The sequence below is a fragment of the Pristiophorus japonicus genome, chromosome 15 (assembly GCF_044704955.1).
Source record: "Pristiophorus japonicus isolate sPriJap1 chromosome 15, sPriJap1.hap1, whole genome shotgun sequence".
NCBI lineage: Eukaryota > Metazoa > Chordata > Chondrichthyes > Pristiophoridae > Pristiophorus > Pristiophorus japonicus.
Genome location: NC_091991.1, coordinates 68,039,660 through 68,065,335, shown reverse-complemented (window position 1 = coordinate 68,065,335; position 25,676 = coordinate 68,039,660). Strand labels below are relative to the sequence as shown.

General features: G+C 45.6%; 1 protein-coding gene across 2 annotated transcripts in view; it reads left to right on the top strand.

The window, feature by feature from the left end:
* Positions 1-25,676, top strand: part of scube1 (signal peptide, CUB domain, EGF-like 1) — a 413,776-nt gene that overhangs the window by 231,515 nt on the left and 156,585 nt on the right. For both annotated transcript variants that reach the window (XM_070901675.1, XM_070901674.1), the window contains exon 5: positions 23,985-24,110. In XM_070901675.1, the coding sequence (XP_070757776.1) occupies positions 23,985-24,110 (126 nt within the window). The remainder of the gene's footprint in view (positions 1-23,984; positions 24,111-25,676) is intronic.

Sequence of the window (25,676 nt, the reverse complement as noted above, 5' to 3'; positions counted from 1 at the left end):
CAGAGAAGGTTCACAAGGTTGATTCCAGAGATGAGGGGGTTGACTTATGAGGAAAAGTTGAGTAAGTTCAGCCTCTACTCATCGTAATTCAGAAGAATGAGAGGTGATCTTATCGAAACGTATAAGGTTATGAGGGGGCTTGACAAGGTGGATGCGGAGAGGATGTTTCCACTGATGGGGAGACTAGAACTAGAGGTCTTGATCTTAGAATAAGAGGCTGCCCATTTAAAGCTGAGATGAGGAGAAATTTCTTCTGAGGGTCGTGGCTATGTGGAATTTACTGCCTCAGAGAGCTGTGGAAGCTGGGACATTGAATACATTTAAGACAGAAATAGACAGTTTCTTAAACGATAAAGGAATAAGGGGCAATGGAGAACGGGCAGGGAAGTGGACCTGAGTTCATGATCGGATCAGCCATGATCGTATTAAATGGTGGAGCAGGCTCGAGGGGCCATATGGCCTACTCCTGCTCCTATTTCTTATGTTCTTATTTATGTTCTTATCCCTCCTCAAATAAAGAGATCAAAACTGTCCACAGTACTCTAGGTATGGTCTCATCAATACCCTGTACAATTGTAGCAGGACTTCTCTGCTTTTATACTCCATCTCCCTTACAATAAAGGCCAACATTCCATTTGCCTTCCTGATTATTTGCTGCATATTAATTTTTTGTGTTTCATGCACAAGGACCTCCAGGTCCCGCTGTACTGCAACATTTTGTAATCTCTCCCCATTTAAATAATAATTTGCTTTTTTATTTTTCCTGCCAAAGTGGATAACCTCACACTTTCCAACATTATACTGCATCTGCCAAATATTTTTGCCCAACCACTTAGCCAGTCTATATCCCTTTGCAGATGTTTGGGGCCGAAATTCACCATCCCCGAAGGGACAGCTGCCGCGGGGTTTGGGCAGCCGATGGAAAAAAAATCGATCGGCCACCGCAGTTCGGTGTTTTTCCCTCCCCGAGCCATATTCAGCTCGGTGGGGATTTGAGCGGTACACACTTCCGCCGGAAATGGCGGGGTGAAGCCGCAGTAAAGGAAGGTTTCCCGCGGTGAGGTAATCAGAGGGCGGACCACTGGAAAACGGCCACCACAACGATTTTCACCTACAAAAATGGAGAACTTCTTCCCCCGCGAGGTATTCGAGATGGTGCTCGAACGTGACACCGCTGGAGTTTTGCCGCGATTGGGGCCCTTTGGTAGGGAAATAGTTTCATTAATTTTAGTGTATTTATTTCAGATTCCAGCATCTGCAGTATTTTGCTTTTCATATAGTTTTATTAATTATTAGTGTTTTATGTCATATTTCATCATCCACTGCTCTGGTGGCATCTTGCAGTACTCTCATCAAAGTGTCTCCATAATCATCGTAGTCTGCTGCATGCTGTACAATCTGGTTATCATGAGGGGGCAGCCGCTGGAGGTCGAGCCAACAGTACCACCTGAGGAAGAGGAGGAGCAGGAGGAGGAGGATCCCCGTTGCCCCAGAGTTAGGAGGCATCGATCCATCGCCATCCTGGAAGGGCCGGGTGCAGACTGGCCAGCATCCTCCTGGGAGAGTGCGTCCTCACATATATGGAGGTGCCTGATCCCTCCCCTGAATCTCCCTCCATGCATTATGTACTGGCGTTCTGCCAGGTCTCCCCAAGTCAGGAAACAGTATTTTTCTTCTGTCCTCCACACTGTCCATCAGTATCTCCAGCTCCATATCAGTGAACCTGTTGGCTCTCCTTGCATCTCTTACACTAGACATCCTTCTAAACTCCTTCCCCCTCAGGGCCTTGCTGCAAACACTAGCCTTTAGAAAATGTTACCTGCATGCTGAATTTCTCAATGGTCACAACACTCAAATTAAGACAGCCACACCGCTGAAAATTCAATTTTTGAAGGGTTAATTAGCGCTGGAACCCATTTTTCCACTTTTGGAGCTGAATAGGGGATGGCCCAGCCACAAAAGAATTTCGGTGTTACTGGCCCCAAAAAGGTGGGGGAGCGGTACTGAATTTCGGGCCCTTTGTGTTCTCCTCGCAACTTGCTTTCTCACCCATTTTTGTATCATCAGCAAACTTGGCTACATTACACTTGGTCCCTTCATCCAAGTCATTAATATAGATTGTAAATAGTTGAGGCCCCAGCACCGATCCCTGTGGCACCCCACAAGTTACCGTTTGCCAACCAAAAAATTACCCATTTATCCCGACCCTCTGTTTTCTGTTAGTTAGCCAGCCTGCTATCCATGCTAATATAATACCCACAACTATGTGAGCTTTTATCTTGTGCAGTAACTTTTTATGTGGTACATTATCGAATGCCTTCTAGAAATCCAAATACACCACATCCACTGGTTCCCCTTTATCCACCCTGCTCGTTACATCCTCAAAGCACTCCAGTAAATTTGTCAAACATGATTTCTCTTTCATAAAACCATGCTGACTCTGCTTGATTGTATTATGCTTTTTCAAATGTCCTACTACTGCTTCCTTAATAATGGATTCCTGCATTTTCCCAACGACAGATGTTAGGCTAATTGATCCATAGTTTCCTGCTTTCTGTCTGCCTCCTTTTTTAAATAGGCACGTTACATTTGCAGTTTTCCAATCCGCTGGGACCTTTCCAGAATCCAGGGAACTTTGGTAGATTACAACCAATGCATCCACTATCTCTGCAGCCACTTTTTTTAAGACCCTAGGATGCAAGCCATCAGGTGCAGGGGACTTGTCCACCTTTAGTCCCATTATTTTACCGAGTACTTTTTCTTTAATGAAAGTGATTGTTTTCAGTTCCTCCCTCCCTATAGCCCCTTGATTATCCATTATTGGGATGTTTTTAGTGTCTTCTACCGTGAAGACCGATTCAAAGTCTCGTCCATTTTCCTGTTCCCCATTATTAATACCCCAGTCTTATCCTCTAAAGGACCAATGTTTACTTTAGCTACTCTGTTCCTTTTTATATACCTGCAGAAGCTCTTGCTGTCTGTTTTTATATTTCTTGCTAGTTTACTCTCATAATCTATCTTCCCTTTCTTTATTTTTTTTTAGTCATTCTTTGATGGTTGTTAAAAATTTCCCAATTCTCTGTCCTCCCACTAATCTTGACCACTTTGTATGCCATTGTTTTCAGATCCTTGTGGAACACCATTTCCCACCATTTGCCAATCTGAGTAACTACCTTTAACTGCTACTCTCTGTTTTCTGTTTTGTAGTCAGCTTGCTATCCATTCTGCTATTGTCCCCTGACTCCAATTATAATTAAAAACCAAAGAAATGAGACTCCATACTTGTAAACATTAATTTTCAATGCCAGAAATGGTTTGTTTGGCATAAATTAAGACTTGTCATGCCACTAAAAGGGTGCTTAGCCTGGAGCGTTTCCTCAATAATGTTTCCTTGATAAAGTGCAACATCCCCACCAATACCTGGGAGTCCCTGGCCAAAGACTGCCCTAAGTGGAGGAAGAACATCCGGGAGGACGCTGAGCACCTCGAGCCTCGTCGCCGAGAACATGCAGAAAACACGTGCAGGCAGCGGAAGGAGCGTGCGGCAAACCAGACTCCCCGCCCACCCTTTCCTTCAACAACTGTCTGTCCCACCTGTGACAGAGACTGTAATTCCCGTATTGGATGTACAGTCACCTGAGAACTCACTCTTAGAGTAGAAGCGAGTCTTCCTCGATTTCAAGGGACTGCCTATGATACTTAGCCTGGAATGGACAAGCCCTAATTTTTTAGTGAGTTTAATCCATGTCTGAGGTAAGTACAGGCACTTCACAGCATTCGATACATTTGAATTGTGAATCAGATGGTGAGATGCCATTTTCACGCAGCTTTTGGAGGAGTCGGACAGCAACTTCCGGATTTCCACGTTTAACTGCGCATGTACGGTCGGAGGAAGTTACTGTCCGATTTTCATATAAATAACGGTGAGTGCTGTTCACCTCACTATTATCGTTACAGCAAAACCCAGCCCATTATGTATTTATCTTGCATGTCCATCATTAAACCTTTTAAAGGGGTTCACTTGTTCACTACTGAAGTAGTGTTGAATACATCTCCCAATCCACTGGTTTAGTTGTTCCTTCATTTCTTTGAATGCTGGGTATTTCTGGCTCCCAGATCATGTTAAAATTGATCATTTTGTCGTTGCTGTTGCGCAGGGGTGCTATGGCTTTCATTTATTTTCTGGAACATTAATGGCAATTATTTAAAGAAATATTCCAAAATTCTCAACGAATATCCATTCCATTCAGAAATAAAATCTCCATGGGAATAGTAATCTATCCGTGGCTAACTAAAGAAGTTAAGTATAGTAATAGATTAAAAGAAATGGCTCTTAATGTTGCAAAGAATAGTAGTAAGCCTGAGAGCTTTAGAAACTATCAAAGGATGACTAAAAAATTGATTAAAATGGAGAAAATAGAATATAAGAGTAAATTAGTAAGAAATATTAAAACAAATTGTAAGCTTCTACAAGTATTTGAAAAAGGAAGAGAGAAGCAAAAGTAAGCGTTGGTCCCTTAGAGGCTGAGACAGGAGAAATTATATTGGGGAACAAGGAAATGGCAGAGACTTTAAACAAATATTTTGTATCTGTCTTCATTGTAGAAGACACATAAGTATACCAACAATTATGGGGAACCAAGAGGTTAATGAGAGCAAGGAACTTAAAGTAATTAATGTCATTAGAAAAAAAGTACTTGAGAAGCTAATTGAACTAAAAGCTGACAAATCCTCTGGACCTGACAGCCTACATCCTAGGGTTCTAAAAGAGATGGCTGCAGAGACAGTGGATGCATTGGTTGTGAACTTCCAAAATTCCCTAGATTCAGGAACAGTCCCAGCGGATTAGAAGGTAGCAAATGTAACCTCGCTATTCTAGAAAGGAGGGAACGGGAAACGGGAACGTCCAGGCTAGTTAGCCAGACATCCGTCATCGGGAAAATGCTGAAATCAATTATTAATCAGGTGGTAATGGGGTAATTAGAAAAGCATAATATGATTAGGCAGAGTCAACATGGTTTTATGAAAGGTAAATCATATTTAATAAATTTGAGTTTTTTGAGGATGTAACTAGCAAGGTAGCTAAAGGGGAACCAGTGGATGTAGTTTATTTGGATTTCCAAAAGGCATTCGATAAGTGACCACATAAAAGGTTAAGCAAGATTAGAGTACATGAGATTGAAGGTACTGTATTAGCATGGATAAAAGATTGATTAACAGACAAAAAACAGAGAGAAGGGATAAACAGGTCATTTTCAGATTACCAGACTATAACCAGGTGGGCAGAGGAAACATTTCAAGGACACCCTCAAAGCCTCCTTGTTAAAGTGCACATCCCCACCGGCACCGGAGAATCCCTGGCCCAAGACTGCCCAAAATGGAGGAAGAGCATCCGGGAGGGCGCTGAGCACCTCGAGTCTCGTCGCCGAGAGCATTCAGAAATCAAGCGCAGACAGCGGAAGGAGCGTGCAACAAACCAGGCTCCCCACCCACCCTTTCCTTCAACCATTGACTGCCCCACCTGTGACAGAGACTGTAATTCCTGCATTGGACTGTACAGTCACCTGAGAACTCACTTTTAGAGTGGAAGCAAGTCTTCCTCGATTTCAAGGGACTGCCTCTGATGATGAGTGGGTGGGGTGCAAGGATCAGTGATTGGGCTTCAGCTATTTACAATCTATATTAATGATTTCGATGAAGGGACTGAGTACAAGGTATCCAAGTTTGCTGATGATACAAAGCTAGGTGGTAAAGTAAGTTGTGAGGAGGATGGAAACAAAGGGATATAGACAGGTTAACTGAGTGGGCAATAAGGTAGCAGATGGAATATAATGTGGGGAAATGTGAAGCTATTCACTTTGGTAGGTAGAATAGAAAAATAGAAGGGCCGAAATTGCCACCCGGCTGAAACGGGCGAACTAACTGATACAAATGATTTTTCTCCACCCCAAGCCATGGGGCAGAGTTGAGCAAAATTGAGGTCTTAAAAGTTGTTTTTTTTCTCCGGGCGGTGTTTGGGGCGGCTGAGGGGCAGAAGTCATTCGGGAGTGGGAGGGAAGGCGGGCGGTCAACATGGCAACACTTATGATGTCAGCGCAATGCGGACGTGCCGCATCACACTGATATGTCACAATGTCCCTCCCCTTGAGTTAAAGGGGAGGGCCGCTGTGAGCTCTGCACAAAGTTTAGTTGGGCACACTGTGCTACCAGGGAGGGTTTCAGCTGGGCCAGCGTCCTGGTACCCAAAGAGGGTGCCAGGCTGCCTGTTGGTGGCCCAGTCAAACCCGTGGCCACCATTGTCGGGCTGACTTCGGACTCGGACGAATATTAAAATAAAATGGCGGCCGCGGCAGCTTCTTGCCGGGGAAAGCTGTCGGGGGTATCGGGTGGCAGCTGATCCGCTCCCGCGGGACAATTTCCTACGCGGGGTGGAAAAGGGGTCGCTGCTGGTCAGTACCGCCACAAAAATAAAGGAGGGCAATTTCTCAAATGTTAGCACCTCTGCCCCATTACTGCCTCTTTGAGGCGGCAACGGCTCTTTAAAAAAAGGGGTCATTTCGGTCTCATGATATTTTTTAAATGGTGAGAAACTATTAAATGTTGATGTTCAGAGAGAGATGTCCTCGTTCAAGAAACGCAGAGTTAGCTTGCAGACAGCACACTATTTGGGAAGGCAAATGGCATGTTGGCTTTTATTGCTAGAGGGTTGGAATACAAGGGTAAGGAAGACTTGCTAAAATTCTACAGGGCTTTGATGAGACCAAACCTGGAGTACATGTGCACAGTTTTGGTCTTATCTAAGGAAGGATATACTTGCTTTAGAGGCAGTGCAACAAAAAGTTCACTAAATTGATTCTTGGGATGAGAGGGTTGTCCTATGAGGAGAGATTGAGTAGATTGGACCTATATTCTTTGGTGTTTAGAAGAATGAGAGGTGATCGCGTTGAAACATATAAGATTCTGAGGGGGATTGACACGATAAATACTGAGAAATTGTTTCCCCTGGTTGGAAAGTCTAGAACTGGGGGCATAGTCTCAGGATACGTGGCCGGCCTTTTAAGACTGAGATAAGGAGGAATTTCTTCACTCAGAGGGAAACGCATCTTTGGAATTCACTACCCCAGAGTGTTGTGGATGTTCAGTCATTGAGTATATTCGAGGCTGCAAGAGATAGATTTTTAAACTCCAGAGGAATCAAGGCATATGCGGATGAGGCAAAAAAGTGCAGTTGAGGTGGAAGATTAAGCATGATCTTATTGAGTGGTGGAGCAGGCTCGAGGAGCCTTATGGCTTACTCCTGCTCCTAATTCTTATGTTCTTATGAATATCAGGTTAAAATAAGCACTACCTCTTATATCTTTCTTAACCCACTGGGTTATAAAGCTGTCATTTGCCAAATTTGATTCTAAACCACTTGAGTTTTCCCTGTTTATATTTAGTTGATTGAAGTCTCCCATTGAAAGAACTTTCCTGTTCTCCGACAACCTTCTCATCTCTTCATTGAGCAAATTGTCCTTCTTCTCGTGCTGACCTGGTGGTCTATAGCATATCTGTAGCTTTAGCTTAGATTATTTCTCAGTAGAGACATCTTAGCAGAATCATTAATTTTCTAGCTTCCTCCTTCCACAGCATCAAGTTATTTTACCTCACAGGTCCCTTGACTATATGACTACAGCTCGCTGTGTAAAATGACTTTCCCTTGACGGGGCTTGTTATGCCCGCCCAGCGCGTTTGTCAGCTAGTTGAAGGAAGTCTGATGACGTCATTTGATGTTGCATCATCAACTGGTTTCCTTAAAGGGACCATGCGCAAATTTAATTTGATATTTGTGCCATCAGTGTTCTACAGCATTGAGGTGCTGCAAACATTGACAAGCGCTGCACAAAGGTGCAGGGTTACACCCAGGCTCTCCCAGGCTCTCCCTCCATATGCTCATGGAGGCAGTCACAGCACACAGGGAGGTTCTTTTCCCTTCCAATGGCTGGAAGAGACCTCCCCAGGAGAACAATGTAGCCTGGTTGCACATTGCACAGGAGGATACAAGCAGGGATGTCGTCAGGAGGACCAGTCTGCTTTGGTGTAAACCTTTCAATGATCTCAATAGATCATGAAATATTACTGTAAAGCCGCATTCAACACCATCCTGCTGTGCCACTCATCACAGCCCCATCACTCTGCCTTCCCTACCCTACTCCTGCACTTCCTTACTCACCCACTTACCTTGCACCTCCACCCAACCCCCTCTCTCTATCTACATTATCACATTCCCATCTCATTAGCCACACCTCACACTCACCTTCATCCTAGCCCAATCATACCAACTAATACACAAGGGTAGGCACTTGTATGTTTAACCAATGTTCATGTGAAGTTTCACTTAATGTGCTGTCAAACGTTGAAACCTTTATTTTGAACATTTTGCATACTTGGACAAATCTGTGTGCACATTTGAATTGCAGTGAATGGTGAGACACAACGGTACCCCCACAATGGTGATGAGTGTGAAAGGAATGGCTTGGGCATTTGTAGTGTTTAAGATATTGGTGTGGGGTGTTGCCAATCTGGCACGTCAAGTGAAGTAAATGTGACCATGGTGAGGCCATCCCTGGCGTCCTGGCAACAATGTGGTCGGGTGCTGTTGCCCTCGGTCCTGTGCAGCATCAGGTGATTGCAAAGAAGGTTGGTGTTGTTGTTGGTGCTGCTGGTTTGCCTGGTGATGCTGGTTTTGGAGCTGATCGTGATGGGATTCTGAGGACCAAGGTGAGAGAGTTTCAACGGCCCCAATGCTGACGGAATAGATGGTCAGTGAAGTAGCGATGACAGAAGTGATCTGTCAATGGTGGGAGAGGTAATGAGGTCAGACTGAAGGGAGACTTGTGTGAAGACTTGCAGCATTTTGAATCTGTAGTAGAATTGCAGTTTAGAGAAGCTAATGCTTAAGGGAACATTTTTCAATCAGCTGAGAGCTTTGACTTGACATTTGAAGCTGTCAACTCTAGCTAAAACAATGACTAGTGACCTCCCACCTCAGCTTCACTGATGAGGTCTAGCAGGTAGGTGACCTGTCAAAATCAAAAAACTGGGAAAAAAGCTGTAAAAAAAAACACTTGCTCGCTGACCTCCCGTAAAATTCTGCCCTATATCTTAGTTTTAGCCATGTTTCTGATATTCCCACTACATTGTAGTTCCTAACAGCCAAGATAGCTCACAGTTTGGCATCTTATTTCTAATGTTCTAGCATTCACACCTTACCATAGATTTACATCTGTTCATGTTCCCCATTTTCTGAGTATTGGTCTCAAGTTAACATATGTCTATCTGGGTATGTGTGCTGATATCCATCTGTTGACTACTATTTTCCTCCATTATCTGTCCCATCTGGAATCTGGTTTCCTCCCTGCCTTCCTCCCCTCACTTACCTAGTTTAAATTAATTTACATAGAATTACATAGACTATATAGCACAGAAACAGGTCACTCAGTACAACAAATCTGTGCTGGTGTTTATTCTCTACATGGATCTCCCATTCCATCTACCTCATCTCAGCCTTTGATTTCTATTCCTTTTCTCTCATGTACTTGTCTAGTTTCCTTTTGAAAGCATCTAAGCAATTTGTCGCAACCACTTCCTGTGGTAGCGAGTTCCACATTCTAACCAGTCTCCGAGTAAATACATTTTTCCTTATTTCCCGATTGGATGTTTTAGTAACAATCTTGTAATTATGGCCCTTAGTTTCCACTTGTGGGAGAAACTTGCTCTCCACAGCTATCCTGTCCAACCCATTCTTAATTTTAAAGACCTCCATCAGGTCACCTCGAAGTCTTCTATTTTCTAAAAAAAAAGACCCAACCTGTTGAATCTTTCCCGAGAGCTGTATTCTCTCAGTTCTAGTACCATACGTGTAAATCTTTTTTATACATTCTCCAGTGCTTCTATGTCCTTTTTATAGTATGAAGACCAGAACTGTGCACATTACTCTAGTGCAGTCTGACTAGGGTCCTATACAAGTTTAACATAATTTTACTATTTTTGAATTCTGTGCCCCTAGAAATAAATCCCCGTGCTTTGTTTGCATTTTAATTGCTTTGCTAACGTGCAATGCTGCTTTTAATGATTTGTTCACCTGCATCCCTAGACCCGTTTGCTCTTCTACCCCATTGAGTTTCTTACTTTCAAATGTGTAGGTGAAGTTTCTATTTTTCTTAACAAAGTGCAACAAGTCACATTAACGATGTTAAAGTTCATTTGCCACTTAACTGCCTAGTCTGCAAGTTGGGGTCAAAATTCGGTACCGCTGTTTTTGAGGCGGTGTCACCAGGCGTTGGGTGCAGGCTCAAACTGCCAAATTCAGGTTTTACGCCCAAAGCTGAGACACCAGTGCAAAAAAGTGGCATTGCACACTCATCCTCAGGCGGGAGCGCAGGAGGCTTACTGATTTTCGCAACGGGCGGCTGCCACCATTCTAGCTGAAAAACAGGAAGAAAAGGGAGCGAAGAAAAAAAACCTCAAACTTCTCCGACCGACACACAATTTTCCCCACTGTTACAACTAATGAAAAGAAGATGAAATAAATAAAGAAAAGAATTTACCTTGATCTCTGGGCGAATGTGCCCGAGCACCGCGATGTTCCATCCACTTTTCCCAGGCAGTACGGACGCCTTGCCGTTAGGCGTCCATACAAACCAAATATCGCAGGAGCTGCACGCTGGATTACGTCACCACGTGGGTGGCATTAGATGGCACAGCGTTACCTCTTGGCACCTTTACCAAAGAGCCTACTGAAATCCTCCCGAGCCGTGGACGCCGCTTAACACCGACGGTCGGCCCTTGCCACCCATTTGCCCCCTAGCACCAGTGGGGAATTTTGACCCCTAAGATTTTCAATGGCTGCCTCAATGTTCCTCGTACGTCTCTTTGTTCCTACTTTAAAAGCAGTCCAGCTTTCCTATACCAGTCCTTTTTATTCTGCAAGTGCTTCCAGTCATTTATGAAGGCAGCATTATTATTCTCACACCAGGTTACCAATCAGTCATCTACACTCTGTTTTCTTGCTGAACTACCTTCCTTTCCCCAGACTATTCTGGAGAACATTAGTTAGCATCCCTTGTCTTTGAGTTTTGAGGCAATCCTCACATATGTGACTTTTAAGGCTCCTTTATTAAATCTCCCTATTTTGTTCATCTCTGAGTTGACCACCACAATTTGGTCTTTTTCAGTCTCCTTCAGTATCTCTTCTGAACTTTCCTCAATATATACTGCCCTAGCTTGGAGTAGACAACTCACCTTCTTGGGTAACCACTTTCCTGAAAAAAATACTGTAACGTATGAACTGATTATAATTCAAGCTGTCTCCTCTTTAGAGATCTTCGGGTAGAAATTGCAAAGCGCCCCGTTTGGGGGAGGTAACATCTGGGAGGCATGACATTCTGCGGCAGGCACGGAAGTCCCACCCCACTCGAAAGATTCGTGTTACCACCCCCGAAAGGAAGTGGAGCGCAAAATAACACGTTCCACTTCCTTTCTGGGGTGGTAGTGCGGCGGACGGATCGGGAACGGGACGCAGCGCTATGCACTGGGCCGTGTAGTGCTGCAGCATAGGAGGGCCTCTTTGCTTCATTAAAGGGAAGGGCCCAAGCTGCAAACTCTGCAGGTAAGAACCGGGCCTCCATAGACCATTGGGGAGCGGATGTGTCATTGCCAACAGCTCAGCACTCAAGCAGAGTGCCAGGCTGAACGATCGTGTTCTCCGAAGAAAAACGGCAACATTTTTGTTAACATGGCTGCCACATCCCCTTTAACTAGCAGCCTGCGAGCAGCCTGTAGCCCGGTTCACGTCCCCTAGCTTCAGGGGCCGCTCCCCAATTTTTGTTCAGGGACGAAAACATCGTCATTGCCGGGTTACTGCCGCCGCTAAGCTCCCACGAAATGTAGCAGATGTCGTTCGCGGCGCAGCGCCAGGGCGAAAAGACGTTAGCACCCCCCCCCCCCCCCCCGGGGATGCTAACGGGAGACACAAATGACCCGAATTTCTAGGCCCTTGTTTCTTTCTGAATTTTGAAATACGGTACCACAAGCAATTTTGAAAGTTAAGTCAATTATGACATTCAGGAGGGTATTCGACAAACCTTTAAAAAGGAAAATGTTAAAGGATATGGGGAAATAGCAGCGGAATGGATTTACAGTATATAGCTCTCTGATTGAGCAGGCACAATGGGCTGAATGGTCTTCTTAATTATTTTTATTTTTATGATTTTATGATTAAATAGCCTGTGAACACTCATTGACTGGGCTGTTGCAGGAATATGAGGGCCTGGAGCTGTACTCCAGCGCGAGAGAGTACTTTCAAGAGATCAGGGGAGAAATTTGGTGACAAATGGTAAAAACACATCGGAATTATTTTGGGATACATATACTTAGACATGGGTTGAGGAAATAAGGTGACTCACCTGCATATAGTCAAATAGCCCATCAGCAATCACTGCACAGGCTCGCACATGAAGAATATCCATTTGGATGAAGTACTGGAGGGTACAAGAGACCATGGTCAACCTAAATCACTGCCTTGGTGAGAGAATGGAAAAGAATAGAAAAATTGGGGGTGAGTGTGCAGAATGTGGGATCCCTTTAATTCTATTTATTTACATTTTGTGTATGTTGCTTATACAAGTTAAAATAGATCTCTAAAATGTCACTAAAAATAAATTGTCTCATCTAATATGATTCAGTTTAGATTGCCATGGTACTCAAGTTTGTGCCAATGTTTCCCTTTCTTATCTCAATTCCAACAAATAAAAAAGTGTTTTCATGTTGAAATGCAGTTAGCGAGCTGTGAGTTCCCACAGGCGCCCTGCTGCAGCTTGTCGATTATAGGAGGGTGAGCAATCGTCCAGATCCCATTCTGAGCTGGCCGATAGTTAGAGGATGTGTTTATTTGTACTGCAAAAATGGCCACGTTGCTCCACCCTTTGTCTATGATTGGTCCCCTTGGAAGATAAGCCACATCCTGAAGTTTCACAGGAATGTGTAACTGGAATCGCCCATCCCTAGGTCTCACTGACTCTCTAAATTGTAACTCGATCCACTTTGACTTCCTGAAGCGACAGAGGACAGAGCACCCCAGAAGACAGCAAGGGCCAGCCAAAGTGCCTTACCCCAGTCCAAGTGCATCCTCCCCTCCGCACCTCCCCCCCCTCCCCCCCCACCACCACCACCACGATAGATGGGGCAGGCATTGTGTGCGGATTGTTAACAAGTTTATTGGGTATGAAGTGAATCGTGACAATGTTGTGATTTCTGGATATTATCCAATCCAATGATGTCGTTTGTAGGGGGTTGGAAGAGCGTGATCTGTCTTCCCCACCTCTCCCCCCCCGCCCCCCAAAACCCAACACCACACCACCTCTGTCTTTCTCTCTCTCCCAGCCCCTCTCTCACCCCCAGTCCCTCACTCACCCCCAGCCCCTCTCTCACCCCCAGCCCCTCTCTCACCCCCAGCCCCTCTCTCACCCCCAGCCCCTCTCTCACCTGCAGTCCCTCTCTCACCCCAGCCCCTCTCTCACCCCCAGCCCCTCTCTCGCCCGCAGCCCCTCTCTCACCCCCAGCCCCTCTCTCACCCGCAGCCCCTCTCTCACCCCCAGTCCCTCACTCACCCCCAGCCCCTCTCTCACCCCCAGCCCCTCTCTCACCCCCAGCCCCTCTCTCACCCGCAGCCCCTCTCTCACCCCCAGCCCCTCTCTCACCCCCAGCCCCTCTCTCACCTGCAGTCCCTCTCTCACCCCCAGCCCCTCTCTCACCCCCAGCCCCTCTCTCACCCCCAGCCCCTCTCTCACCTGCAGTCCCTCTCTCACCTGCAGTCCCTCTCTCACCCCCAGCCCCTCTCTCACCCCCAGCCCTCACCTCCAGCCCCTCTCTCACCCCCAGCCCCTCTCTCGCCCGCAGCCCCTCTCTCGCCCGCAGCCCCACTCTCACCCCAGCCCCTCTCTCACCTGCAGTCCCTCTCTCACCCCCAGCCCCTCTCTCACCCCCAGCCCTCACCTCCAGCCCCTCTCTCACCCCCAGCCCCTCTCTCACCCCCAGCCCCTCTCTCACCCCCAGCCCTCACCTCCAGCCCCTCTCTCACCCCCAGCCCCTCTCTCACCCCCAGCCCCTCTCTCACCCCCAGCCCCTCTCTCACCTGCAGTCCCTCTCTCACCTGCAGTCCCTCTCTCACCCCCAGCCCCTCTCTCACCCCCAGCCCTCACCTCCAGCCCCTCTCTCACCCCCAGCCCCTCTCTCGCCCGCAGCCCCTCTCTCGCCCGCAGCCCCACTCTCACCCCAGCCCCTCTCTCACCTGCAGTCCCTCTCTCACCCCCAGCCCCTCTCTCACCCCCAGCCCCTCTCTCACCCCCAGCCCTCACCTCCAGCCCCTCTCTCACCCCCAGCCCCTCTCTCACCCGCAGTCCCTTTCTCACCCCCAGCCCCTCTCTCACCCCCAGCCCCTCTCTCGCCCGCAGTCCCTTTCTCACCCCCAGCCCCTCTCTCACCCCCAGCCCCTCTCTCGCCCGCAGCCCCTCTCTCGCCCGCAGTCCCTTTCTCACCCCAGCCCCTCTCTCACCCCCAGCCCCTCTCTCACCCCCAGCCCCTCTCTCACCCCCAGCCCCTCTCTCACCCCCAGCCCCTCTCTCGCCCGCAGCCCCTCTCTCGCCCGCAGCCCTTCTCTCACCCCCAGCCCCTCTCTCGCCCGCAGTCCCTTTCTCACCCCCAGCCCCTCTCTCACCCCCAGCCCCTCTCTCGCCCGCAGCCCCTCTCTCGCCCGCAGCCCCTCTCTCATCCCCAGCCCCGCTCTCGCCTGCAACCCCTCTCACCCACAGCCCCTCTCTCACCCCCAGCCCCTCTCTCGCCCGCAACCCCTCTCTCACCCGCAGCCTTTCTCTCACCCCCAGCCCCTCTCTCGCCCGCAGTCCCTTTCTCACCCCCAGCCCCTCTCTCATCCCCAGCCCCGCTCTCGCCTGCAACCCCTCTCACCCACAGCCCCTCTCTCACCCCCAGCCCCTCTCTCGCCCGCAGTCCCTTTCTCACCCCCAGCCCCTCTCTCATCCCCAGCCCCGCTCTCGCCTGCAACCCCTCTCACCCCCAGCCCCTCTCTCACCCCCAGCCCCTCTCTCGCCCGCAACCCCTCTCTCACCCGCAGCCTTTCTCTCACCCCCAGCCCCTCTCTTACCCCCAGCCTCTCTCTCACCCCCAGCCTCTCTCTCTCTCACAGCCTTTCTCACTCTCACCCCCCCGCCAGCCTCTCTCTCACCCCCAGTCTCTCTCTCACCCCCAGTCTCTCTCTCACCCCCAGTCTCTCACCCCCAGTCTCTCTCTCACCCCCAGTATCTCTCTCACCCCCAGTATCTCTCTCACCCCCAGTATCTCTCTCACCCCCAGCCCCTCTCTCACCCCCAGCCTCTCTCTCTCTCACAGCCTTTCTCACTCTCCCCCCCCGCCAGCCTCTCTCTCACCCCCAGTCTCTCTCTCACCCCCAGTCTCTCTCTCACCCCCAGTCTCTCACCCCCAGTCTCTCTCTCACCCCCAGTATCTCTCTCACCCCCAGTATCTCTCTCACCCCCAGCCCCTCTCTCACCCCCAGCCTCTCTCTCTCCCCCAGTCTCTCTCTCACCCCCAGCCTCTCTCTCACCCCCAGTCTCTCTCTCACCCCCAGTCTCTCTCTCACCCCCAGTCTCTCTCTCACCCCCAGTCTCTCACCCCCAGTCTCTCTCTCACCCCCAGTATCTCTCTCACCCCCAGTATCTCTCTCACCCCCAGTCTCTCTCTCACCCCCAGTATCTCTATCACCCCCAGTATCTCTCTCACCCCCAGCCCCTCTCTCACCCCCAGCCTCTCTCTCTCCCCCAGCCTTTCTCTCTCTCCCCCCCTCCCCCAGCCTCTCTCTCTCTCTCTCTCTCGCCCTCCCCCCAGCCTCTCACTCTCTCCCTCCCAGCCTCTCACTCTCTCTCCCCCAGCCTCTCTCTCTCTCTCCCCAGCCTCTCTCTCTCCCTCCCCAGCATCTCTCTCTCTCTCTTTCCCCACCTCCCCACCCCACCCCCAATCTTTCTCTCCCCACCAGTCTCTCTCTCGCTATCAGACCCATGTCGACCGCTCTCAGGCTCAGGCCTAACTCTCTCGGACCCAGGCCGGCGATGGGGGGGCGGTGGGGGAGAATCGGAGCCTCAGGTCCCTGCTTCTTGGCACCATGTGCATGGAATGATTTGGGCCGTGAAGGGTGGGGGGTGCGGAGCTTGACGGGGGCTTGTCGCCTGTCTGTCAAAAAATGTGCAGTGCAAATAGTTACATTGATAATTAGAGCCTGGGGTGGGGTCAGTGATTCTAGTGAAAGGGGGCCTTGGACAGGTTAGCAATGTGCCAGAGGTTTTTTTGTGGTCCCAGCAAGAGTTTCCTGTGCCATTTTGTGAGTGGTCTTCTGGGGTCCAGTACTCCACCCATTTGTACCTGAAAATTGCAATCTGGGTCTACTAACTGGCAAAGTTGCTGCATTTGCATATTTAAGCAGACTTCCACCTGTTTCAGACGTTACACTGCTTGCTCATTTCCAGGCCTGCCTGAACATTGAATCAGTTGGGCCTTGGGTGTCAGTGAAGTGGGTTGAAGTATCCCCTACCCCCATTTTCAATTGGTAGCTACCTGTTTTTAATATAGGCGGCAGGAAAATGTCCATTTCCCCCACTACCTTTTTGGATAATACATTAAGCTGAGGTTCCATCTCTTTGTTCCCATAGTTCAGATGGGTCTCTCCCAGCTGAAGCCTCTGAAGTATAGCCAATTTAGTAAGACCTCAACCACTTGTGCACTGGCACTGGTCGTTCAAAGGTAACGATGCAGGAGTGGGGTTACAACTCAGTAACTCAGTGATGTGCGACTGTGGTGATGATCCACACACGATTGACCATCTGCCCCACTGCCAACTCCTGGCTGAGTCCTGTAATGCCTTGACCCTGCCATATCTAATGATAATGCCGAAGGGTATGTTTCATTGTAGCAAGGGAGACTGTAAAAGTGCAGTAACATGAGGTGGCATTAAAGATTCTATTGCACTATTTAAAGAAGTACAGAGGAGTAGAGTTTCCGCTTTGTGCACAATCGTTTTAGAACATATTTTTTTATTAAATTGCATTAAAAATTATTCCTCGATGTATTTAAGAGTGGTAACCTGCTACAGTTTCATTAACGCAGCTTGAAATGGGTTTATTACAAAAAAATAAGCATTTTTACTACCACCTGTGAGTAACTGAAAATAACTTTAATAAACTATAATGAAGCATTTACTAGTTTCATTGTTGAACAATAATCAGTTTCTTAGTAAATTAATTGTTTTAAATATTGAAAAGCTTTTAAAAGGTGCGTATTAGTGCTTTTCCGCCTAAAAGAAAATAACAGCTTAGGTCCGCAAATGGGCACAATTAGTAGCAACTCGTCATGGTCATTAATGCGATCTGGGGGTGTGGCCAGTTTTGTGGGCGGGCCAGTTTCCAGCGCATTAAACCAGCGCAAAAGATTGCGGAATCCCAATTTGCGCTTGAAATTCCTTGATCTTTTGCAAAATACCAACGCAACCAGCGGAAGCTCTACCCCAGAGTGTCTTGGCCATCATTTCTCCATCAACTAATAGAGCTCATCAAAACGGATGAACTGGTCATTCACTTCACTGCTGTTTGTGAAATGTTGCTTGTGCAAAACAGCAGCTGTGTTTCTGTACCTAACAGTCGTACTTCAATTTAATTTGCTGCATGAAACAATTTTGAGACATTTCTGAGAGATGTGATGTGGCATTATATAAATAAAAGTGAGTTTGGTTTAGTTTAGAAGACACCAAGAGTGCTAAATATTTAGAGGAATAAAAGGTTAGTTCTAAGTGGGACAGTCTGTTTTGTAATATTGTATGACTGTTATAGCTTTAAATAATTTTCAAATTGTTAATGGCACACCAACATTATGGCTTTGTACCTGAACTGTAGAAATTGTTAATGTAGTTTAGCATTATTAATGAGGAAACTCAGCATAAACGTCAGCACATAATTTAAAAATAACATTAAATACTTATTGACCTTCTCTGAGGCACATTGATTAGGTTGCAGGTTGATTCCTGGCTCAATGAATGGTGATGAGTGAATTACAAGCAGCCCCACTCTCTTCCATTTCTGTCACACATGCATGCACACGCACACCTTCACATATGAGAGTTGGGGAAAGAGTCATTATATTTCTTCTTGACCCATGTACCTGTTAAACAGCCACTCCCTTTATTAGACATCTGATCAGTATTTATAACCATGGTCTTCCTTCATGAAAAATGAGCCCGTGACTGAGGTGCACTCTGCTCTTTCTGATTCTGATGTAGGTTGTCATTCCTGAAATTGAAACATGTTTATAAAATTTGGTGCCATGGATATTGAAGATCACTGAAGAACAATGTGAAATACACTATTCTGAACAGCATAATTCAAGATATCACCTTCCCAAGAAGATATTAATGATCTAAGTATTTTAGATCGCGAATGCTGACTATCTTTGGGCATTCCTTCCAATGAATTTGCTGACCATTTGTTCGTTATATTAGTGAAGCTTTGTTACCTGTGAAGATTATTAACATAGTTTAGAAAGAGTTGAGCCATCATTATGCACAGATAGTTTTTCAGCCTTTAGAATCTAGAAAATGATCTCTCAACTGAGCAGGTTGTTACGAGTTTTGTGGGGGTCAAACAAATCCCTTTCACTGGTTCAGGAAGCAATCTTTACACATTGTTATCTGTTTTGAGGTGTTCACCAGTCTCATTCATGCACTTGAGTTTCTTGTTTCTTTTACGCACAAATACTGCCAAGCTGATGTCAGATTTTGCACTACATTTATATTGCTTGGTAATAATGCACGGAAAGTTCGTGCGGAGTCAAACCCAACAGAGAAACCTGATGGGATGTCGGAGAGTGGCCAGAATAGGCCAAGACATAAATATTTTTTATTCCTTGTGGACGAGGAGAACTGAACATATCCTCTGGGCCTTGAAAGTAATTGTTTTGCCTCCCCTCCTTACACTGGCATCTTTTGGGAAACCTTCTCATGTACTTGCCTTCTGCCGGAGACCATTTAATCGCCTCACGTTCAAATTCTCACTCCCGCCTGCTGGCCTTGATAGTATTCCTGCTGGCTTCGATTACAGATATTACCACGAGGCCCAGTCATTAAAATCAGCCAGCCTCACAAACTTTCAGACTTCCAGCTGCACCATCCATTTTGGGCCCCCAATGCACTGATCCCACCCTGAGTTAAAATCAACCCCGTTATTACAGCTTTGATAATGAAAAGACAATGGCAGATACAAATAAGCTGCTGTAGCTTTAAATAATTTTCCAAGTTCTTAATGGCACACCAATAGCACATTATGGCTTTGCACCTAAACTGTTACCAGATATTCATGTATGCAATCTGTCCAGAAAGTCCATGCTGAGTAACGTTACTATGGGAAGTCTCAGCATACTGAGTACTAAAGTGTAATCTATTTGCTGCATCGGAAAGCTGCTGCAGTTTGCAAGGGACTCGTGATGAATCCTTTCCTTATTTATTACTGCAAAAGAGAAAAAAATGAAAAGTCAATGCTGAAATATCGCTTAACATGCCAAATTGTACAAATTTTACCTGAACACTTTGCTAACACAGAAATTAAAATGAATAATAATATAAATTACATCCACATGCTCAAAGCAGTGTTGGCAACAAAGGCCTTGAGGTAACACACTGTGCAAATACTAGTGTGTGAACGTCTATAAGAAATTTCTTTATCTGCTGTTTTAACTAAGGTGTTAAAACAAGGCTAAAGTCATAAGAAGAGAGTAAGGATTTAGGATAAATATCTAGGCAATGACATTTCCAAATTACAGCTTGCACAATCACATTTACAGAAGTTTTTTTAGTGCATATGGGAAATCTGAACATATGGAAAGCTGTGGTTAAATTTTCCACACTAATCACAAGTATGAAAAATGTATTTAAATTGCTGCCGTAGGATCATTTACAATGTGCTGAAAATTCCGGCTTCGCTGGGTCTGTACAAAGTACACGTGGACCCGGCAAGGCCTCCCAAAAGGTAGTTTTCGGGGCGTGATGCGCATATGCCAAAAGTCGGCTTTACCGATCTGTCAAGATTTCTCTTGACGGATCGAACGCATCCCCGGGAGAAGGACATCCTCGCATGCCCAGTGAATGTCCTTCAATCTTTTACATCTGGTAAAAACAGACGCATAGCTTACTTTTACCAGCGTAAGAGTTTTAAAACAAATAAAAATTAAATCTAATCATTTTTATGTCAAAAACCCTGTCCATTAAGGTAAGTTTATTTTTTAACCTTATTAAAACACATATGTCCAAAAATACATATTTTTCTAAAACATTTAATTATATTTAATTTCAATTAATTTTAAATGAGATTTTTAAAATTTTATTATGCTGTGTTTCTTGTTTTAGGACATTTTTCTCATTGATAGTAATGGGAACTTGATAAAACGGAGTTCCCATTTTTATCAATGAGAATATATAGTATTAGGCAGTCCCTCGTATCGAGGATGACCCGCTTCCACACCAAAAAGGGATGAGTAATGAGAATACTACCTAGTGATTGGTGGTCCAGGCCCACGCAACTCCAGCATTTCAGTACGTACAGGGAATGCTGCACTGCGAATGAAGGCCCCTGACCGCAATCGTAGATTCCTCCGTGACCACCAGATATTTTCATTAAAAAATTACGGGTCGGAGGCGTTCATCCGAATTTTCCTCCCCATATCTATATTATTAAAAATTTTGTGCATTTTCTGTCCAACTTTCTGTTACGATTTTTAGTCAACATTTAACATTGAAACTGCCTATACATTGGAAATCCTGTATGTGAACTGTGATGCAGTTTCCCTGATGTCATTTTGGGTCTGTTGTAGACTAATTGATAGAGATTGATTGCCATAATTAGTCAACTCCATTATCATTATCATTGGTGACTACCAGGATGGTAGAAGACAAACTAGATGGACCTTGGTCTTTTTTTGTCTAGCAGTTCCTACGTTCCTAGTTACAGACTCTGGCTATTGCTGATGTTGTTGTGGAATGAGTTTCTGAAGTCTCTCTTTCAATTCTGTCATGATCGTGAATATTAAAAAAACTTGTATTCATCAACTGATCATGGGCAATGCCAATTTACTAATGTAGATAAATATGTTTAATTCGCAAAGATGAATAATGTTGTAATAAGGTTAGATACATGTTCTGGAGTTTTGTTTTATATCACCCTGCAGGGGCAGCTCAAGACTTTGCTGAACACTTCTTCAGGTGATTAATAGGTTTCGGTAATCCATGAAACAACAGATTGTACATGGTCTGTGGAAAGAAAAGGGTTGATGGGCCAAATGATTTTTGTTCATGTTCTGTGTTTTCTTAAATTGTAATGTTTCCGTTACAATTTGAGTTTTCTCCAAACATTGTTAACTCTCTTCCACAGCAAATGGGCATCTTCCATAAAAGGACTTGGATCACCTTTGAACTGATGCTAGCAGCCTGCCGCACAAACTGAATGGGATGAAATGACACAGAATTAGCAATTACCCTTTTGTCGTGGTACCTTGCACTGGAGAGGAGGTGGCCATCGCCACTTGCTCCTGTGCATTTTGAAAGGAGTGTTGCTCAGGATAAACCTTCTATTCCAATTTACTTATAAATAAAATAATTGCACAGAAGTAGAAACACAAGCAAAAAATTATGACTACAATACACCATTTGTTAAAGCATAAATTGCTCCAAAATAATAAAAAGTTCTGCATTTTCAGTACTCCATTTCAGTAACTTTTGAACCAAGGATTTATCCTTGGCACCTACTATTTCTCATCAATATGTTGTCCCTTGGTGACATCATCCAAACACATGACGTTAGATACCATATGTATGCTGACGACACCCAGCTCTACCTCACCACCGCCTCTCGACCCTTCTACATTGTCAGCACACTGGTCTGATATCCAGTCCTGGATGAGCTGCAATTTCCTTCAACTAAACATTGGGAAAACTAAAGTCATTGTCTTCTGGCGGCATCACAAACTCTGTTTTATCACCATCAATTCCATCCCTCTCCCCGGCCACTGTCTCAGGCTGAATCGGACTGTTAGCAACTGAGCTTCTGATGCCATAGCCCCTCCATTACAAAAACCGCCAACTTCCACCTCCATAACATTGCCCACATCCATCTCTGCCTCAGCCCATCCACTGCTGAAACCTTCATCATAGCAAAAGCTATGTCCGGACTCGACTATTACAATGCTCTCGTGGCAGGCCTCCCATCTTCCATCCTCCATAAACTTGAGCTCACCAAAATTCTGCTGCCCATATCCTAACTCACACCAAGTCTTGCTTGTCCATATAACTCCTGTACTCACTGACCTATGTTGGCTCCCAGTCCTGCAATGCCTCAAATTTAAAATTCTCTTACTCATGCTCAAATCCCTCCATAGCAGCCCTCATCCCTCCCTATCTCTAGCTCAACAATCCTCTGAGAACTCTGCATTCCTCCAACTCTGGCATCTTGTGCATTCTCCATTCATGCCCTATCATTGGTGGCCATGCCTTCAATCATCTAGGCCCTAAGCTCTGGAATTCCCTCTCTGGAATTCCCTCACTAAACCTATCTGCCTCTCCACCTCTCTCCTCCTTTAAGACTCTTCTTAAAACCTACTTCTTTCACCAAGCTTTTAGTCACCTCTCCTAATATCTCTTTCTTTGGCTTGGTGTCAACTTTTGTCCGATTATGGTCCCGTGAAGCACGTTGGGGGCTTTCCTACATTAAAGATGTTGTACAAATGCAAGTTGTTGAGTCTCTACATGACAACTCCACAGAATCCCCCACAGCCAGTTTTGCTAGAATAGGCAGTGCAAAGCACAGGTTTAAAATCACCAAGGCCTCAGCTGATGCCAGCAAAAGCAAGAACAAAGCTTCAGAATTTTAAAACAATTCCTTCAGCCCTTGCTTGAAGTTATTGACTAGAAATCACTCGATGTATCTATTATTCTCCTCTTATTGCAAGCTCATTCTGGAAAGAAAAGAGAACTCCACACTCCACTTCTCCACCACTACCTATGCCTACTTCTTTCCACTCTTTCCTTATTCACCTCTCATAGTAGACCCGAAGATCGCATGGATGACAACTCATTCAAGATTGGGGCCATCTGCTCAGCCACCTCGGCCTCCTCCATCCCCACTTCTCTGCTGTCCCACCTTTCCTTTTACTTTGTCCAATGGATTAATGTCTTTGTGAAAATAGTGCACACATAAATTTGACAAGAATGAATTATTTAGCTCGTAAAAATGATTCGCACGGGAATAGCTGTGTTTCAGTTCATGCAGAAATGCGTTATAAGTATGATTGGCCCAATGTCCATGGGGCAACACTATGTATATGGGGTGGAAAGGTTGGAAGTTCAATTGTTAACTATGTTCCACGTTGATCTGAGCTTCTGCAGATAGGAAGGTACAGGTGGAATCTTTGGGATCTCTCTGTAGAGAGCAGTGAGGAATCAAACCAGGATATCCTGCCTGGGGTGCACCCTGTGTCACCAAGTAATCACTGAAGGTAGCATTAGCAAGTGTCTGCGAGCATGAAAATACATGCCTGTCTACCTTGGTAAAAGAGATGCGAGCACGGCCAGAGTTAAAAAAATGAGTATTAATTAGAAAAGGAAAGGAAATGTATGATTAACTGATATTTTTTACGATTGACCATAGTTGTATCCAATATTTCACTTTTGCTGTAAAATAAGTTTGGAAGAGTTATATTGTAATCAGAATTGTATATTTAGTAGCAGTAGATGGACTTTAGCCAAGAGGTAGCAATGACAGTTACAGAATGGTGAAGTCTTTACATATGTTGAATTTGTAATCTAATTGTTTTTCTTCTCTTCCTCTACTGTGCTTTCTTTACAGAGGGCATGAACTGTATGAACAAAGATCATGGATGTGCACATATTTGCCGAGAGACACCGAAGGGTGGGGTGGCCTGTGAATGCAGGCCTGGCTTTGAGCTCGCCAAAAACCAGAGGGACTGCACATGTAGGTAGCTGTAGACGCTGAGGGATATCTTCCCTTTTCTCTGAAGACACACAGCGTTTTTGGGTTTTCCTTATTTTTCCTCTCAAAATGCAGTAAATCCTGTTTTGTACTCGAACTCCTCCAGTCTCGTGTGTATTATAGCTGCTTTCCTGTCCCAAAAGCATTGACTCTTGCTAGGGTTTGGTCCACAGGAACGAGCTCAACTCCAGAATCTCCCCTCAGTGCCCATTCTGCATGTGAGGGCCCAGACAGTGAGTGTGAAACTTATCAAAACAAATTGTTTCAACCATTTGTCTTTTTAGAACTTTGTTAATCCCCAATCAAAACAAAAGCTTCTAAAGTAGCATCTGTATGCAATAATAGTGGAGATTTAATATTAGCCAGTCCAGAGAGGGAACAGAGGAGATTTACCAGGATGATACCAAGGATGAAAGACTTCAGTTATGAGGAGAGGTTGGAAAAGTTAGAACATTTCTCCTTGGAACAGAGAAGGTTAAGAGGTGACCTAATCGAGGTTTTCAAGATGATGAGAGGTTTTGATAGAATATATAAAGACTATTCCCTCTTGCGAGTGAGTCAATAACCAGAGATCAATGACTTAAAATCATTGGCAAAAGATCTAGAAGGGAGACGCTCTACCTGAAAAGGTGGTGGAAGCTGATTCTATAAATAATTTTAAAGGGGAGTTGCACAGGTACTTGCGGATGAGGAACTTACTGGGTTATGGACAGAAAACAGGAGAGTGGGATTATCACTACAGCTCTTTCAAAGAACCAGCACAGACACGACAGGCCAAATGGCCTCGTTCTGTGGTATAGCTTTCTAGGATCCTATACTGTTTATTCACATGCTTGTGGCACAAACAAATGGGTGAAATTTTGCAAAAACTACATGTCAAATATTTTGTTTCCATTCTTTATATGAATGGGTTCGCTTTCACTTATTTAAAAAAAACAAAATTGCGCAAACCTTTCAATACACTCCTTATTTTACAACTTAACTATTTAGAAAGGTAGACCAGAAAATTCAGCGGGGCACGATTCGACAGTTGGGCTGGGATCACACTTGCTGTTGAATTCTGCTGCTGACCTCACCGAGTTTCATGGGGTCAGGATCAAGGGCCTTCCAGAGCAAGCCTTTGGGTAATTTGGAGGCACATCTGCGGCATTCTCTCTCCGCGACTCTGGAAACGCCACCATAATTGGATGGCTGGAGAGTGCAGATTTTCCCTCCCACCTGAAGAGAATTCCATCAGCCTTTCTGGCCACTTAGGTCAGGATGTCACTTTAAAATGTGGAAGGATTCCCCTCCAGCTTTCAGGGGTCAGAACCCACAGACCGGCTTCATTTCTGCCATTGTTGGACATTTCTGCCTGGTGAGGCCATGTTTACCAGCACTGATGGAATGCTGGGCACCAACTGACAGCCTGGGAGTGGAAATACCTGAAAATAGGGGGAGTCCATCCGAGTTTCTGGTAAAGACAACAAACGCAGCATCCAGGACCCATGGCTAAAGCAGACCTTAGTCCCTAAACAAATGCAAATAGGAGGCCGAACGCCTGTTTTA